The following is a 16,948-nucleotide window of genomic DNA, read 5'->3' as shown; positions in this document are numbered from 1 at the left end:
AAAAGACCTCTTTCAAGTGCTGAAGAGCAAAGATGTCTCCTTGAAGACTAAGATGTGCCTAACCCATGTCATGGTATTTTCAGTTGCCTCTTATGCATGTGAGAGCAGTACAATGAATAAGGAAGGTGGAACAAGAGTTGATGAATGCTAATAGTTTGCTAAAAGGACTAATAAATCTCTCCCGGAAGAAGTGCAGCTGGAATGCTCCTTGGAAGCGAGAATGGCCAGACTTTGTCTGACCTACTCGGTCATGTTATCAGAAGGAACCGTTCCCTGGAGAAGGATATCATGCTTGGTAAAGTGGAGGGTCAACAAAGAAGGGTAAAGCCCTCAACAAGATGTATAGACACAGTGGCTGCAATGATGGGCTCAGGTATATGCAAGGATCTTGAGGCTGGCAGAAGACCGGGCAGTATTTTGTTCTGCTGTGCATAGATAGGGTCACTATGAATCGGAGAGGACTTGATGGCACCCAACAACAACATATAGTATGTCCACCACTTGTCTGCCAGTTTGTCTTACTGTGGTGGCTTTGTGTGTTGCTGTGAGGCTGGAGGCTATATCAGCAGTATTTCAAATACCAGCAGGGTCACCCATGGTGGATAGGTTTTAGCGGAGATTCCAGACTAAGATAGACTCGGAAGAAGGAAGGGGCCATCCACTTCTCAAAGAATTGGTCGGTGAAAACCTTCTGAATAGCAGTGAAACATTTTTCTGATATATTACTGGAAAACTTTATAAATAACCCTGAAATATTGTGTGATAAAATGCCAGAAGATGAGCCCCTCAGTAAAGGAGTCACTCAAAATACAACTGGGGAAAAGTTGTCTCCTCAAAGTAGAGTTGACCTTAATGATATGGTAAAGCTTTAGGAACCTCTGTTTGCTGATGGGACATGACTCAAAATGGGAAGAAACAGCTGCAAACATCCATTAATGATTGGAGCGTGGAATGTACGAAAATTGTAGGAAAACTGGAAGTTGTCAAAACTGAAATGGAATGCATAAAGATTGATATCCTAGGTATTAGTGAGCTAAAATAGACTGGTTTTGGCCATTTTGAATCAGACAATTATATGATCTGCTATGCTGAAAATGACAAGTTGAAGAGGAATGCCATGGTATTCACTGTCACAAAGATTATTTCAAGATCTATCCTGAAGTATAATGCTGTCAGTGATAGGATAATATCTATACACCTACAAGGAAGACCTACAAGTTAATATTACTATTATTCAAATTTCTACACCATCCACTAAAGCCAAAGATGAGGAAATTGAAGACTTTTACCAACTTCTGCAGTCTGAAATTGACCAAACATACAATCAAGATGTATTGATTATTACTGATGAGAGTAATGTGAAAGTTGGAAACAAATAAGAATCACTGGTAGTTGGAAAATATGGCCTTGGTGATAGAAATGATGCCAGAGATCACATGATAGAATTTTGCAAGACCAACTACTTATTCATTGCAAATATCCTTTTTCAACAACATAAACGGTAGTTATACACATGGACTTCACCAGATGGAATACAGAGGAATCAGATCAGCTACATCTGTGGAAAGAGGTTGTGATAGCTGGAGCTGTGTGTCAACTTGGCTGGGCCACAACTCTGTGTGGTTTAAGCAATTGTGATATGGGTTGTTCCAATGATGGGATCAGATGTATATGTTTTGAGCAGCCAATCCATTGAAAGGGAGTTTCTCTAGGAGCATGGCCTGCTTTCAGTGTATTTATGGACATCCTGGGAAAAGAGACACTCTTCTGTGGATCGAGATTCTGTTGGGCTGCCTACAACTGTCCATGAGTGAATAATCCACGATTTCAGCCTGAAGATCTTGAAGTCATCATTTGTTGGAGTCAACAGCCAGTATACTGCCTGCCAACCTTGAGCTCCTTAGCCCCTGCAGCTGTATGAGTTGGGAAAAGCCTCCAGCTTGACATTTGATCCAAGAACTTGGTACTTGCCTACTTCTATAAGTGTGTGAGCCATTTTTGTAAGATAAATTTCTTTCTTTCTATGTATATAAGCTTTACTGATTTTGCTTCTCTAGAGAACCCAGTCTAACACAGAGGTGATGGAGAAACTCACTATCTTCAGCCAAAACAAGCCCAGGAAATGACTGTGGAACAAACCATCAATTGCTCATATGCAAGTTCAAGGTGAAGCTGAAGACAATTAGAAGAAGTCCACGAGAGCCAAAATATGACCTTGATTATATCCCATCTGAATTTCGAGATCATCTGAAGAATAGATTTGACTCATTGAACACTAATGACCAAAAACCAGATGAATTGTGATGACACTATGAACATCATACATGAAGGTAGCAGAAGGTCATTAAAAAGACAGGAAAGGAAGAAAAGACCAAAATGGATCTCAGAAGAGACTCTGAAACTTGCCCTTGAATGGAGAGTAGCTAAAGCAAATGGAGAAATGACAAGATAAAAGAGCTCAACAGAAGGTTTCAAAGAGCAGCTCAAGAAGACAAAAGCAATTATTATAATGAAATGTGCAAAGACCTGGAGTTAGAAAACCAAAAGGGAAGAACACAGTTGGCATTTCTCAATTCTCTCTCTGAAAGAACTGAAGAAAAATTCAAGCCTTGAATTGCAATATTGAGAGATTCTATGGGCAAAATATTGAATGATGCAGGAAGCATCAAAAGAAAATGAACGGAGCACAGAGTCACTGTACCAAAAAGAATTGGTCAATGTTCATCTACTTCAGGAAGTGGCATATGATCAAGAACCAATTGATATTGAAGGTGCTGAAAGAAGAAGTCAAAGCTGCACTGAAGGAATTGGTGAAGAACAAGGCTCCAAGAATTGATGGAATACCCATTGAGATGTTTCAACAAATGGATGCCCTTCTGGAGGCCCTCACTTGGCTATGCCAAGATATTTGGAAGACAGCTACCTGGCCAACTGATTGGAAGAGATCCATATTTGTGCCCATTCCAAAGAAAGGTGATGCAACAGAATGTAGAAATTATCAAACAATATCATGAATATCACACGCAAATAAAATTTTGCTGAAGATAATTCAAAAACAGTTGCAGCAGTATATTGACAGAGAGCTTCCAGAAATGCAAGCTGGATTCAGAAGAAGACATAGAATGAGAAATATCATTGCTGATGTCAGATGAATCTTGGATGAAAACAAAGGATACCAGAAAGATGGTTTACTTGTGTTTTATTCACTATGCAAAGGCATTCAACTGTGTGGATCACAGCAAATTATGGATAACATTGAGAAGAATGGGAATTCCCGAGCACTTGATTGTACTCATGAGGAATCTGTACTATGACCAGGAGGCTGTCATTGGAACAGAACAATGGGATACTGCATGGTTTAAAATCAGGAAGGGAGTGCATCAGGATTGTATCCTTTCACCATGCTCATTCAATTTACATGCTGACCAAACAATCCAAGACGCTAGACTATATGAAGAAGAGCGCAGCATCAGGATTGGAGGAAGACTCCTTAACAACCTGCGATATGCAGACGATACAACCTTGCTTGCTGAAAGTGAAGATGACTTGAAGCACTGATGAAGATTAAAGATTACAGACTGCAGTATGGATTACACCTCAGCATAAAGGAAATGAAAATCCTCATAACAGGACCAATAAGCAGCATCACAATAAATGGAGAAAAGATTGAAGTTGTCAAAGATTTCATATTCCTTGGATCCACCATCAAAACCAATGGAAGCAACAGTCGAGAAATCAGACATTGTATTGTCTGGGCAAATCTAGTGCCAGAATCCTCTTTAAAGTGCTGAAGAGCAAAGATGTCACTTTGAAGGCTAAACTGCGCTTAAACCAAGCCATGGTATTTTCAATAGCCTCATATGCATGTGAAAGCTGGAGAATGAACAAGGAAGACCTGACAAAGAGTTGATGCTTTTGAGTTCTGGTGCTGGTGAAGAATACTCAGAGTACCATGGACTGCCAAAAGAACTAACAAATCTGTCCTGGAAGTGCAGCCAGAGTGCTCCTTGGAAGCAAGAATGGCCAGACTTTGTCTCACATACTTTGGTCAGAAGGGACCATTCCCTGGAGAAGGATATCATGCTTGGTAAAGTGGAGGGTCTGTGAGAAAGGGGAAGGCCCTCAAAGACATGGATTGATACAGTGGCTGCTATGATGGGTTCAGGTATAGCAAGGATTGTGACAATGGTGCATATCTAGGCAGTGTTTCATTCTGTTGTACATAGTGTTGCTATGAGTCCACGCCGACTTACCTTTTGTGCTTGATTTCTCTCACTTAGCATGTTGTAGTGTCTATCAGGATGCCATTCCATTTTTTTTTTAAATTGTGATTTGGGTGAAAGTTTACAGAGCAAATTCACTTTCCATACACATTGTCTCATGACATTGACTGCAATTTCCCACATTGCCATAGCTCCCCTCTCACTTCCTCCTGATAGTTACTTCTTCCGTGTCCTTCCCTCCCATGCACTCCTGCCCCCCCAGCTGTCTCTGTGTGCATACACAGCCCTTCTATTCTCCCATGATTGTTCTCTCCAAGGAGTGTGTCTACCTAATGTAAATGTTCACCTCATATGCCTGTCTTTTGTTTGGCTGAAAGCCACAGGAGTGGGTTCAATTCCAGACCTGAAGAGCAGGTAGGGGCCATAGTCTCAGTGGTTCCATCAGGCTCTATCAGACCAGCAAACCTGGTCCCTTTTTTTTTTTTTTTTAATTATTTTGAATTTTGTTCCACATTGTTCTCCCACTCTATCCAGGATCTCCTACAGAGAGCCCCCTCCGAGTGGTTGACAGTGGTAGCCAGGCACCATCTAGTTCTTCTGGTCTCATAGTCATATAGACTGCAGATCGCATGGTGTACCAGTCACTTGAACTAATAGTTTTCATGCATCTTTAATTTTCTTCATTCTTCTTTGCTGTGTATGAGGACAGATCCATCATTGCATCTAGATGGCCACTTGCAGATTTTTAAGATCCTACTCGCTATTTGCCAAAGTAGGATGTGGAACAATGTTTTTGTGTAGTATGTTATGCCAATTGAGCTTGATGTCCCCTGTGACTATGGGCCCGAGCCCATCAATTCAACCACTTGCTCCCTCTGGGTAGCTGGCTGTGGCCAAGAAGTGACTACACCCTTGTCCCTTGTCAGCTCTACTATACACCTGGAAATTCTTCCAGAACATATAAATACACTTGTAGAAATATTGTCTGCCAACCCTATACATGGTCTTGGGTATACTCCCTTCTGCATAGATATACTTAATAATTCAGCCTGTCCACTCATCTATCTACCTGTATATCCATGTTTGCTTTCACTGACAATGCAGTACTGTGTGTGCAAAAGGGTTCATCTTTGTTGTCTGTACCTCCCATGCACCTCTCTTACTCTTCTTCAGTGCCACCATGCTGATCACTCACATTTGGTACATTGCCCTTCTCTTCACCCAAATAAGTACTTGTCTCTACCTATCTAACAGTGTTCCCTCCCCTCCCCTCCCACCCCTGGTAAGCAACAAAGAAAATTTCCTTCCATATATAAACCTTTCCTTTTTACAATAAGGACTTCATTCCTTTTTATATGTCAGTATTTTATTCAGAGTTAAAAAACATATATATGTGAGAACCTGTTATAAGGATGGCTTTCCATATTAGCCACAAAAATAATGAATTTCAATATGGTACTGGGGTGCCTGGTTAATTGGATCACTATTTCTTATCTTATATTGACATGAATTCTAAGTGGATCAAAACTGTATTTTTCTAATACAGAAAAAATGAAACCATAAATACTAGAAGAAAACATGGGATGATTCTTATAATCTTGGAATGGAGAAGGCATAAGTTCAACATAAACCACACCAAATACTGATAAATTCTACCTAAAATTTCTATATGAAAAACATTATAGACAAAATGGATAAGGGTGATGGTTTAACATGATGAACACAAGTTAATGCCACTGGTACAAGTGAAGAATATTGAAATGGCAAATATTTTGTTACATATATATTTGCCACAAATAAAGAAAAATTAAATGCAAAGTCAAAATACAAAGTGGGTAAAATAGTCACAGCTCATAGATAGGACTGATTTCCTTATTATACACATATAGTGAACTCTTAAAAATCACGAAGACCAACAACCTAATAGAAAATGGGCAAAGAATAAGAACAGCAAAGGATAGGAATCAATAGCTGACAGAAAGGGGAAATACAACTGTTTTTAACTTTTTATTGTGATTTGGATGAAATGAAATACAAATGGTTCATAAGGGAAATGCCCAATCTCAATCACAGGAAGGTTGTGATGCCGATTTTCATCTAGCAGATTAGCAAAATTAAAGGATTAATATTTTGGGCTCTAGAAACCATGCAAGGTTGGGGCTCATCTTCCTTTAAAAAGAAAAATCAAAGCCAAGTGATTAGTCTCAGGAACACAGCCAAGAGTGGGTTTAATGTCTAGTTCCTAATTTTTTCGACTCCAAAACCTATACTGCTTCCCACACATACTAGCAACCACTTAAAGATGATTCTTGAGACCTTAAATCAGGATTTCTCAACATCAGCGCTGACATTTTGGGCTAATTCTGTGTGTGGAGACTGTCATTGATATGACAAACATTGGTGGATGTTTAGCAGCATCCTTGGCATCAACACACTAATAACACCTCCATTTTTGAGAACTACTGTCAAAAACTACTGTAGTTCTGGTGGCTTAGTGCCTAAGGTAGCTGACTGCTAACCAGAGGCTGGTGGTTCAAACCCACCAGCCACTTTTTGGAAGATTGGGCAATCTACTTCTTCTTCTTCTTTTTTTTTTTTTTTTTTTTTTTTTAGGATTTGGGTGAAGATTTACAGAGTAAATTCCCTTTTCATACAGCAGTTCACATATACTTTGTCTCATGTCATTGACCAAAATTTACAATGCAGCAGCTCCCCTCCCACTTCCTCCCCATAGTTACCTCCTCCCAGTGTCCATCCCTTCATACTCTTCTGCACCCTGAGAGGCCCATTGTCTGCCAACCCTGTATATGATCTTGGATACACTCTCCATTTAGACATACATAATTGTTTAGCTTGTTCACCCATCTATCCGTCCCTATACCCATGTTTGCTTTCATTGACAACTCAGTATTGTATTTGCAAAGGGGTTCATATTTGTTGTTTGTACTGCCCATGTAACTCTCTCTGTCTTTCTCATCCTCAATGCTGCCATATTGGTCACTCACATTTGGTACTGGGCAATCTACTTCTGTAGAGATACTGCCTTGGAAACCCAAGGAGGGGTCGCTGAGTTAATTGACTTGAAGGCAGTGATTTTGGTCTTTTGTTTACTATCTTAAAAGATTACCATAGAAAAATATTATAATTAGAAAGCAGAAAAGTAGGTATGAATACATCCTAAATAAATAAACACAAAAATGAACATGGAATAGTTTGCCATACAAATAGCCAGATTGGATTTTCAAAGATGATCATACCTTCTAATGTGTTGCTGGGTGGCAGAAATGTTTAAACACTTGACTACTAGATAAAAAGTTGGTTCAAACCCACTCAGATATGCCTCAGAAAGCAGGCCTGGTGGTTTGCTTCTGAAAGGTGGAAACTTTCAGCTTCAAAAACCCTATGCAGCAATCCGATTCTGCATACATGGGGTCTCCAAATCAGAATCAACTGGTGGGCAACTATCAACAACCTTCTAATGTACCCTATCAGATCATGAAAACTGCCTATGTCCAAAGGTAGTCACTGTTTTTAATAGTGAAAAGCAGTAAGAGGAAAGATTAAACTATGAAACTATAGTAATCAGTGGATCACACAGCCATTAATACTTACATGGTAATGGAAACTCTGGTGTCACAGTGCCTAAGGCATTTGACTGCTCATCAGAAGGCTAGCAGTTCAAACCCACTAGCCACTCCTCGGAAGGAAGACTGATAGTGCCTTGGAAACCCGAGGAGGGGTCACTATGAGTCGAACCCAACTTGACGGCTGTCAGTTTGGTTTTTGGCAATGGAAACAGTATTTGGCTGCTAACCAGGTAGGTGGTTCAAACCCACCAACTGCTCCGCAGGCGGATGAGACAATCTACTTCATAAAGAATTGCAGCCTTGGAAATCCTATGGGGTCACTATGAGTCAGAACAGACCAGATGGCAGTGGGGTGAGGTGATGGATACTACAGGAATCAAAATTGACCCTCCTAAGTTTTTAAAATGTAGCTCAAAATGCAATTCTTTAGTATTAGAGGAAATAAGTTTATTATTCAAGCTTCCAGCTTATACGTTTTCTATAATAAACACTTGTTGTTGTTGTGTGCCGTCGAGTCGGCCCCGACTCATAGCGACCCCTCCTTGGGTTTCCGAGGCAGTATCACTACGGAAGTAGGATTGCCCAACCTTCCTTCCGAGGAGTGGCTGGTGGGTTTGAACCGCCAGCCGTCTGGTTAGCAGGCAAGTGTCTTAGCCACTATGCTACCAGAGCTCCCAATAAACACATAATTTATATTAATTCAGGAAATAAAAACTAAAACCAAACTCACTGCCATCAAGGCAATTGTAACTCATAGCAACCCTCTTTGGGTTTCTGAGGCGGTAAATCTTTACAGAAGTAGACTGCCCAGTCTTCCTTCCATGGAGTGGCTGATGGGTTTGAACTGCCAACCTTCTGGTTAGCAGTCAAATGCTTAGGCACTACACTACCAGAACTCCTTATTCATGAAATAAGCACCATGAAGAAAAAAAAAATCACAACACACTGTAGAAAAGAATATTTTATTGAAACAGCTTCTCAATTAACAATGGAGCAAAGTACAATTCTGACTCAAACCTGTCCAACCAGCCTCAACTGCTAGTGAAAAGAACTCAAAACACATAGAAGGGGTAGGGGTAGGACCCTTAGGTCCCATTCCTGCCAATGTGGCAAAAAAAAAAAAAAGTGTGTAGGGGGGACAATGAGAGATACAACCTGGCCCCCCCTGCCTTGGTAGCTGGGGTGGCAGCCCTGGCTCCTGCCACAGGCAGAATACTTAAGGAAAGGCTCCCTGGGCATCAGTCCTTGTGGATAATGGGCTCACCACCCATCCTAGCAGAGCAATGCAAGCCAGAAAGCCTGCCCTCACCCTCTTCCTGCACCCATAAGGCCTGCTTCTGAGAGACCCAGATGGTATTTTTACATTCACACCATGATCTCTCCTTCCCCCAGGGTCTTGGGATAGGGACTCACAGTAGAAAGCACATTTTGGTCAGCCCAGGGGGAGTAAGAGAAAGGTTCTGTCTGGGAGGTGAATAGCAGGAAAGGAGAAGGGGACAGGTAGTTTAGAGGGGACCAGGGTAGCAGGCTACTGGGAAGATGCCAGTTTTGATGGTGCCTGCAGGATACTGGTGCCCCATGAAAAAGCAGCCATCCGTGCTGTTTTCCTGGGCCCCACAGTCTACAGGTGGCAGCCACAAGGCTTTCCTTCATCACTAGGTGGCTGGATTCTCTTCTTCACTTTCTTCCTGCCTACTCTGACCACCAGGGCATCAAATATGTGGGCTGGAATAGATCTAGAATTACTTCCAGCCAGTCTAGAGGAAAGAGCTCTGGGCAAGGCATAAAGAGCTGCCTGACTTGCATGGGAAACCAAGGAAATCCATGGGAAGAAGAGCCAGATAGGCGTGGGGGCTTTTTTAAGGAAAGAAAAGACCTTGGAAGGAGAGCAGAGATGGGTATACTGAGAAACCAAACCTGGTAACTACGGCTCTGCAGACACTGGCCCTCCACAGCCCCCTTGCCATATAGGAATGGAGCACTGGTTTAGTGGTAGAAGAGGAAAGGAGGGAGGGAAGGATGGCCAGACAAGATGGGAGACTCTCCACTATTCCAGGACATCCTTTCCAATACCAGGTCTCATTCAACGACTGACTACCATTCTCTCACCTACTCACAGGCAAAGAATGAAGACATAATAGTGATTTTCCCCAAAGTTAGGGCCTGGATGGTAGGGAACCAGGGGGCAAGATGGGGGAATAGAACAATTTCAGTTTTAACCACAGAACTACTCTGGAAAGAACTGGTGAGCTGTCCCTTCCTTTCCCTTCTCCATACCTCCAGCCATAAGTGAGAAAAGGAACTGAGCCCACAAAGGCAGGCCCAACCCTTCCCCCCACCCTCGATGCTTAATAAATAGAGATGGTGGGAGAAGAGGGTGGGGAAGATGGGGAAATGAGGTTATAGTTCGTCATTCTTCAAAGTCTGCTTCTGTTCTGCTGGCTGCTCTTTCTGCTCAGATTCTGCTGCGGGTCGAGGGGGAAGGCAAAGGAATGACAGTAGGTCAAACAGGTGAACTGGCCCATTCTTTGCAGCAATTCTTTGCCCAGGCTTCCCAGCACACTCCAGCTCTCCCCTCACCTGCTCCAGGACCGCCTAACTCCAGTGGCTCAGCATCTGCTGGTTCAGTTCCTGCTTTTTGGAAGAAATAGGTTAGTCTCTAAGGAAGAGATTACTGCAGGGATTGGCAAACTTTCTGTAAAGACCCAAATGGTATTTTACGATTTATGGGCTATGTTTGGTTTCTGCACATATTCTATTTTAAACAACCCTTTAAAAATGTAAACACCATTTACAGCTCCTGGGTTGCACAGTAAACAGCTGTGCCTGCCCTAGGTAGCCAACCCCTGAACTAATGCAATTTCCACATTCCCAACCAGTTTCTTCAACTCACCGGTATCTACTACCTCAGGTTCTGAAATGGGCTTTGCATCTTCAGTCTGACCTGCAGGGAAATCAGGAGTTAACACGTACCCCCAGTGGTAACACGTACCCCCTTCTCCCTGCCCGGCAGAAACTAGAGCCAGGCACCCTGACCTCACCTGGTGGAGGGATGACCTTCTCCCCCTGGTCACTAGCACTAGCATTGAGGGGAGGCTCTGTCCGGGTCCCATTCTTGTCCTTGGGCCGTGGCCGGGGCTTGGCAAACTTAGCCTTATTGAGCAGATACTGCACTTCGCGGTCCAGAGCCATCATCTTGGCTTCAATGTCTTTTGAGAGCAACACGGGCTTCTCTGTGGCAGGAAGCTTGGCTTGCTCAGCTATGGTTGTATTCTTCCAGGCCTGTGGGTGAGGCCAGAACAGGCTCAGAGCTGGCCATGGAGAAAGCTGATCTCCATCCCAGATGAACTTATACCCCCAGACGGCCTCAGGATCCCCCCATCTTTAATTCACTTTGCCACCTTAGCTATCAGCCCCACAGGGGTAGGCAGACCCCTCAGCCTGGGATTCAAGGCTCTCCACAAAGCACTCCCAAACCACAACTTTCCAGTCCATGTCCTCTTACTCTGGAAGAACTACAGCTAAGCTCTCCTTTGATTATTCCCTTTTGCCTCTCTACTTCTGGGCTCTGACTCCAAAAAAAAAAAACCCCCATGCATCCCAAACTGTTTTTGTTCATGTGACAAGTCACTCTTACTTATCCAAACTCTCAAAAGCAGCTTTCTCTAACCTTGAGTGAGTGGGCTCTGTTGCTCCTCCAGCCTGATGACCTGTGTGGCTATTATCTGGGGTAATCAGGCATGGCCTCAAATGCTAACACCTCTTGCCCTCTCAATTTAGAGGCTTGGCCAGAAGGCAGAAGCTGCTATGTCTCCATCTCTCCATATCTCCCGTGCTGCCTAGATGGCACATCGTGCCAGGGAAGTATGCAGGTAAGTATTTACACAGAGATTACCCAGGTCTCGTTGATGACCTTCTCTAACGTTGCCATCTCCACCTCAGTGAAGATCTGGTCCATTTCTGGGATGAGTCGGGCCCCCCTGCAAGCCAAGAGGAGACAATCAGCCTAGAAGGAAGAAAGCTACAGAAGAGGCCTGGGGTGTGGGCATGTGACCACGAGTGCAGAGAAGAAAGAAAAACATGGTAAAGCTAACAGGATGATAAAGTCAGTGCCTTGGCAGGAGTGATTTAGAATAGATGGGCAAAGGGGCCACTCACTTGAGGAACATGCTGGAATGGTTGAGGAGATTGTCGAGGGCAGACAGTCGTTCAGGCCACTTCTTGCGCTCTTCCACCCGGAAAAATAGCCCTTGGCACAGCTTCCTCAGCTCAGCCAGCTTCTCCTTCAACATCTAATGAGTTTGGGGAGTAGCAGTGGGACAAAGGTTAAGGGCTCACATGATAGCCTGGAGTCATGTCCTTTTTTTATGGATTCACACCCCAGATCTTATCACAATGTCTGGGCCTGAGAGAGGAAGGATAACAGTCCTGGCCCCCCCATGTCCTAGGAAGGCCCCTCACCACTGTGGTGGCTCCAAAGCCCTCATCCTCCAGCCAGGTGGAAGCAGCGCTGAGTCTCCCAGAGATCTCCTCTCGCAGCTCCTCAGTAGACACTTCCTGGTACTCAGGCTGGTACAGCTTGTCCTAGGGAGGCACATGCATCACCCATGCATTCACTGAGTCTCTGAGGACAAGGCTCACGGAGCTGGCCCTGCCCAAGCACAAGTCCCAGGGCAGGGTGCTGATTCTTAGCCTACCAACCTGGGTCTCAAAAATGAAAGCTTCCAAGCTATTGGCAGCTTTCTCCCGTTCCTGCTTTTCTAGGTCTCGGAGTGTCAAGTCCTGAAGTCTGTGAGATAAGGGAGATGCAGGGATGAGAAGATGATGTGTCAGAACTCAAGAGTCTGGGTCAGACAGCATTTCTCCTCCAAGAACACCATTCCATGCTTATGCATGCATGAGTGCACGTGCACACACACACACACGCACACTTGAAGCCCTTACTTCTGCATTGAATTAGCTAGCTCGTCCTCTGGCAATTCAGGCAGATCCAGAACAGCCAGCTCCACCCCAATATCCTCCACTACTCTCTGCTTCCGAGCAGGCTTCTGCTTCTTTTCTTCCTCAGGGGCTGGAGGGATACCCTCAGGTCCTGCTTCCCCCTTCTCCCTTGGCTTCTATGAGGGATAAGACACAGATGTTAGGAAAAGCATAGGCCCTTCTACTTTCTCCACGGGGCAGGGGTCCAGGGGATCTGACACAAAGCAGGCAGCTGTTCCCTTAGCCTCTGGGTCTCACACTGGCCTCCCTATGCCCACAGCTCACCTGGGCCTCAGACTTTTCCCCATTTTCTTTTCCCCCGGTCTTTTCTCCATTGGAAGCTGTATCTCCCTTAGGCTCAGGGGGTAGGGGCTGAGAGTTTTCCTCTGATGGGGCCTCAGCTTCCTCCTTGAGCTCTGCCTGCTCCCCAGGTTCATCCTTGCTCCCCTCAGCAGGGCTTTCCTCTTCCTCCTGAAAAACAATCACAGACACACACAAAGACGACGATCACAAGCAGAGCCTACGGATCAGGACTGGGCGCAGCAATGCCAGATCCCCTAAGCTCTACTTAGGAGTTCACTGCCCAGGACACAGCTGGGAGGAGACAGGACAACTGTATGCAAAGAGTCAGTGGGCTGTTCAGACTGTAACAGTCTAGTTTGACAAAGAGAGAAAAGTCAGGAAATGAGGAAATAGGCCCTAGTATCTCTAGCACAGTGAACAGCTCAGAATTTAGAGAAGCATGAAAGAAGTATGGTTAACTCACCATGTGTGGAAAGAGAAGGGGAAAGCTATTAAATTTTAGGCAGCTGGGATGTCCACCTAAACTCCTTGCCTCTGCTGCCATTCCCTGCCCCCCAGGTGCCCTTCCTCCACACTTCCCAGGTGCCAGCCTGGGCTCACCTGGACAGTATCTGTACCATTTTCTTTGGCATCTGGTGTAGTACCACCTCCAAACAGGCTAGAAATGGTGTTGCCTAGTTCTAGGAGGAAGAAAGCACAAAGATTCAAAAGTGGACTGCAGCAGTAACTCCACCTCCCAACCAAGGGCAACAAGTACCCTGTCTGCTTCCCCAAATGCACACAAGTATATTCTCTCTCATACATGCACAAACATATGCACATGTTCATCTTACTGGTAAGAGTGGATTCCTCTTCTGGGCTGTCCTCCACCAGAGTCTCAAATACAGACTCCACCTGAAAACAGGTTTGAAAAATGAAGACCTTAAGGTGCCCCCACAGACTAATCCGCCTTTTTCCCAGAGACTCCCTACCCCAGTGTAGGCTTGCATATGCCCATCTGCATGATTTCCAGCCATGCTGCTTGCCTCTCACCTGTCTTGTAAAGACTCTTGGATCAAGTTACCTATCCCCTTTGATTATCAGCTGAGGACAGCATCACAGCTCCTCTTTTTCCTCCCCCAGAGCCTCCACTTCTCTACTTGTTAACAGTACATGCCATTGTTTCCCATAGTATGTTCTGAAGGACATTAACCTCTCACGATCATTGTTCAAAAACGGGTTCTACAACTATTCCATATTTCCCCCCAACGAACTTTAAAAATACCCATAAGTATTTAAAGGCTGTTAAGAAGGCCATACCAGATTCCTGGTTAGCTTTATTAAGAGCCAAGACTTATCAGACTCTGAAACCCTTTTGTTTCACCATGATCTAATGCCACATGGAACTGGCATTGAGAAAGGCTGGTAGGGCCTGGCCCTCACTCTATACTCAAGGGTTTCCTGCTCTTACCCTGTCTAGGCTCAGCACACCACTCTCATCCAGGTTAAAGTGGGCCTTGATGCCCTTGGACTCATAGTCAGGATACTTTTTAAAGCTCTCACCCACACCTTTAAGCTTCACTGTGGTCAGATTCTGGGAGCCAAATACCCTGGTTGAAGAGGAAAGATGAATTAGAGAGAATCTATCCAGCCCACCTTACCTCTGGACTGTACAACCTTCAAGCAAAAGATGTCAGAGGAACTCGCCAAGGATATGCTCAGCAGAGTAGAAGCATGCTGCAGGGGAGCCGCTCACAGCCCAACCCCAACCCCAACCCCAACCCCAACCCCAACCCCCAGCCTGCTGCCCCTTCAGCCTGCAGGTCCCAAATCCTCCCTCATCCTCAATCCTTGGATCAGCTGGCAGCCACAGCCCTCTCCCATCCCTGGAACTCCCACCCTGCACCCCCTCACCGAAGATCCTCAGGCCCCAGGAAGCCCAGGTCACCGTAGTTGATGTGGAAGTTGAAATCATGGCTGTAGCGGTTAAAGGTGATGACTTTACGTTGAGGGTAGGGCCCCATCCGGGAGAAGAGCACACGTTTATTGTGTTTCAGGTTGCGAACCCCAGGCTCCTCCTCCATCTCTCTTGTGAACTCCACCTACATAGCAGACAGGGAGAAGACACACTGTAGGTTCTGGTGATAAGGAGAGTAGGTTCTGGGGATAAGGGTAGGTGAGGAACAACTTTCAGCACAAAGAAAAGGACAAGTTAGAACAGAGAGAAATGACACCTAGAAAGGTAAAGGGAGCCTGTCACCTATAACGCAGGCTTACTCACCAGGATGGGGTACACCACTGCATCTCGGACTACAAATGGCTTCACCTTGAAGGCTTTGCTGAGTGCAGCTGCCTGGTATACAGCCCCCATTGCAGCTGCTTCATCTGCATTGATGTTCTTTCCCAGCTCCTCCCTATGAAAGTCCCAGGTTTTAGTACCTGTCCCTCTGGCACACCCAGCCTGGACTCTCTCCCCTCATCTTTCAGTTGTCCAGCCCTTGCTCCCTTAGGCAGAACCAACCCAAATGCCCTCACACTCACTTGCCCACAGCCTTCAGCAGCACCTCCTGCACTTTGGGTACCCGAGTGGCCCCACCCACCAGGATGACCTGCTCAATCTCATCCTGCAGAAGGGGAAAGAATGTGGGGTGAGACAGCATATAGTTAACCCTCCTCAGCACTGACATCCTTTGATACCTCTATTCCCTCCTCCCCACCACCCAATCTCTTTCTCTCCGACCCCCTCACCAAAGTCATTTCAGCACTCTGGAGGGCCTGGTGCACAGGCCCAGGGACCCGCTCAAACAAGTCTGCACATAACTCCTCAAACTCCGCTCTAGTCACTTTTGCTTTGAAGTCCACATCGTCCATCAGGCCTTCGATCTGGGGGAGGATAAGGATTGTCAGGAAGTTCTCACCCAGGTCCTGTTCTCTGAATGGGCAGGACAGAGACTAAGGGACAGATGTTTGGGAGGATGGCAGGAGGAATAGCTAGGGCATGAATCACACCAAGCACATTCAGTTAAGCTCAAGAAAGTGGGGCCCTCCACCCTCTAGATGGGGAACATCCTCCTTCAACCAGTCACCCGTGGGCACCTGAGCCATGTGGTCAGCATTGGCACTCAGCACAGTTTTGACCCTATTGGCCTCACGCAGCAGCTTGGCCATGGCACGGGGGTTCTCCCGTACATCCTTCGAGCTCTTGCCCTTTCGCTGCTCATTGAAAAGCCCAGCCAGGTGTTCCCGAAGCCGGAGCTCCATCTCTAGCCCCCCTAGGGTGCGGTCAAATCTGTCCAGGAAAAGCAGCAGGGGAAAAAAATGTGAAGAACACACAGAATCCCTTCCTCTATAGAGAAGCCTGACGTTCATCCCCACATGCACCTCTCCTTCATTTGTGGTTAACCTCCACCTCAGCCCCCTTTCCGGGGGCTACATTTATCCACAACAGCCCAAGTATAGACACACATTCTGCCCTCAACTCCCCCAAAACAAGTGACACCTCCCTACAATGTTGCATCCACCTATTCATTCAACGATATTTATTGAGCATCTCTTACGTACTCGTCTTTGGAGAAACGATTGTGAGCAAAAAAAAGTAGAATCCCTATCTTCAAAGAATTTATGGTCTAGCATTCAATTAATCATTTAGTGTGAAATTATAGCCACATCATATGTTATAAAAGAGAGAGAAAATACTACGAGACCACATCCATAGGAAATTTGAGCTATTCAGGAACATCAAGAACACTTCCCTGAACAAAACTCAAAATCATTTGGAGAGAAAAAAAAAAAAGTGGGGACCAGGTTTGCTGGTCCGATAGAGCCTGGTGGAACCACTGAGACTATGGCCTCTAGCTGCCCTTCAGGTCTGGAATT

At 45.1% G+C, this 16,948-nt stretch overlaps 1 protein-coding gene across 1 annotated transcript in view; it reads right to left on the bottom strand.

The window, feature by feature from the left end:
• Positions 1-10,210: 10,210 nt before the first annotated feature.
• HYOU1 (hypoxia up-regulated 1) overlaps positions 10,211-16,948 on the bottom strand; it is an 11,055-nt gene continuing 4,317 nt past the window's right edge. Inside the window, exons 8-25 of the mRNA XM_007936446.2 lie at positions 16,169-16,361; positions 15,821-15,955; positions 15,614-15,696; positions 15,354-15,486; positions 14,987-15,174; positions 14,544-14,682; positions 13,927-13,987; positions 13,694-13,773; positions 13,076-13,261; positions 12,755-12,927; positions 12,512-12,599; positions 12,272-12,394; positions 11,969-12,102; positions 11,706-11,790; positions 10,852-11,092; positions 10,704-10,754; positions 10,391-10,441; positions 10,211-10,272 (exon numbers count right to left, since the gene is read on the bottom strand). Of these exons, the coding sequence (XP_007934637.1) occupies positions 10,211-10,272; positions 10,391-10,441; positions 10,704-10,754; positions 10,852-11,092; positions 11,706-11,790; positions 11,969-12,102; positions 12,272-12,394; positions 12,512-12,599; positions 12,755-12,927; positions 13,076-13,261; positions 13,694-13,773; positions 13,927-13,987; positions 14,544-14,682; positions 14,987-15,174; positions 15,354-15,486; positions 15,614-15,696; positions 15,821-15,955; positions 16,169-16,361 (2,206 nt within the window). The remainder of the gene's footprint in view (positions 10,273-10,390; positions 10,442-10,703; positions 10,755-10,851; positions 11,093-11,705; positions 11,791-11,968; positions 12,103-12,271; positions 12,395-12,511; positions 12,600-12,754; positions 12,928-13,075; positions 13,262-13,693; positions 13,774-13,926; positions 13,988-14,543; positions 14,683-14,986; positions 15,175-15,353; positions 15,487-15,613; positions 15,697-15,820; positions 15,956-16,168; positions 16,362-16,948) is intronic.

This window comes from Orycteropus afer, unplaced genomic scaffold (assembly GCF_000298275.1).
Source record: "Orycteropus afer afer isolate SDZICR_OR568_19922 unplaced genomic scaffold, OryAfe1.0 scaffold00036, whole genome shotgun sequence".
NCBI classification, from domain to species: domain Eukaryota; kingdom Metazoa; phylum Chordata; class Mammalia; order Tubulidentata; family Orycteropodidae; genus Orycteropus; species Orycteropus afer.
This window is presented reverse-complemented; position numbering and strand designations above follow the sequence as displayed.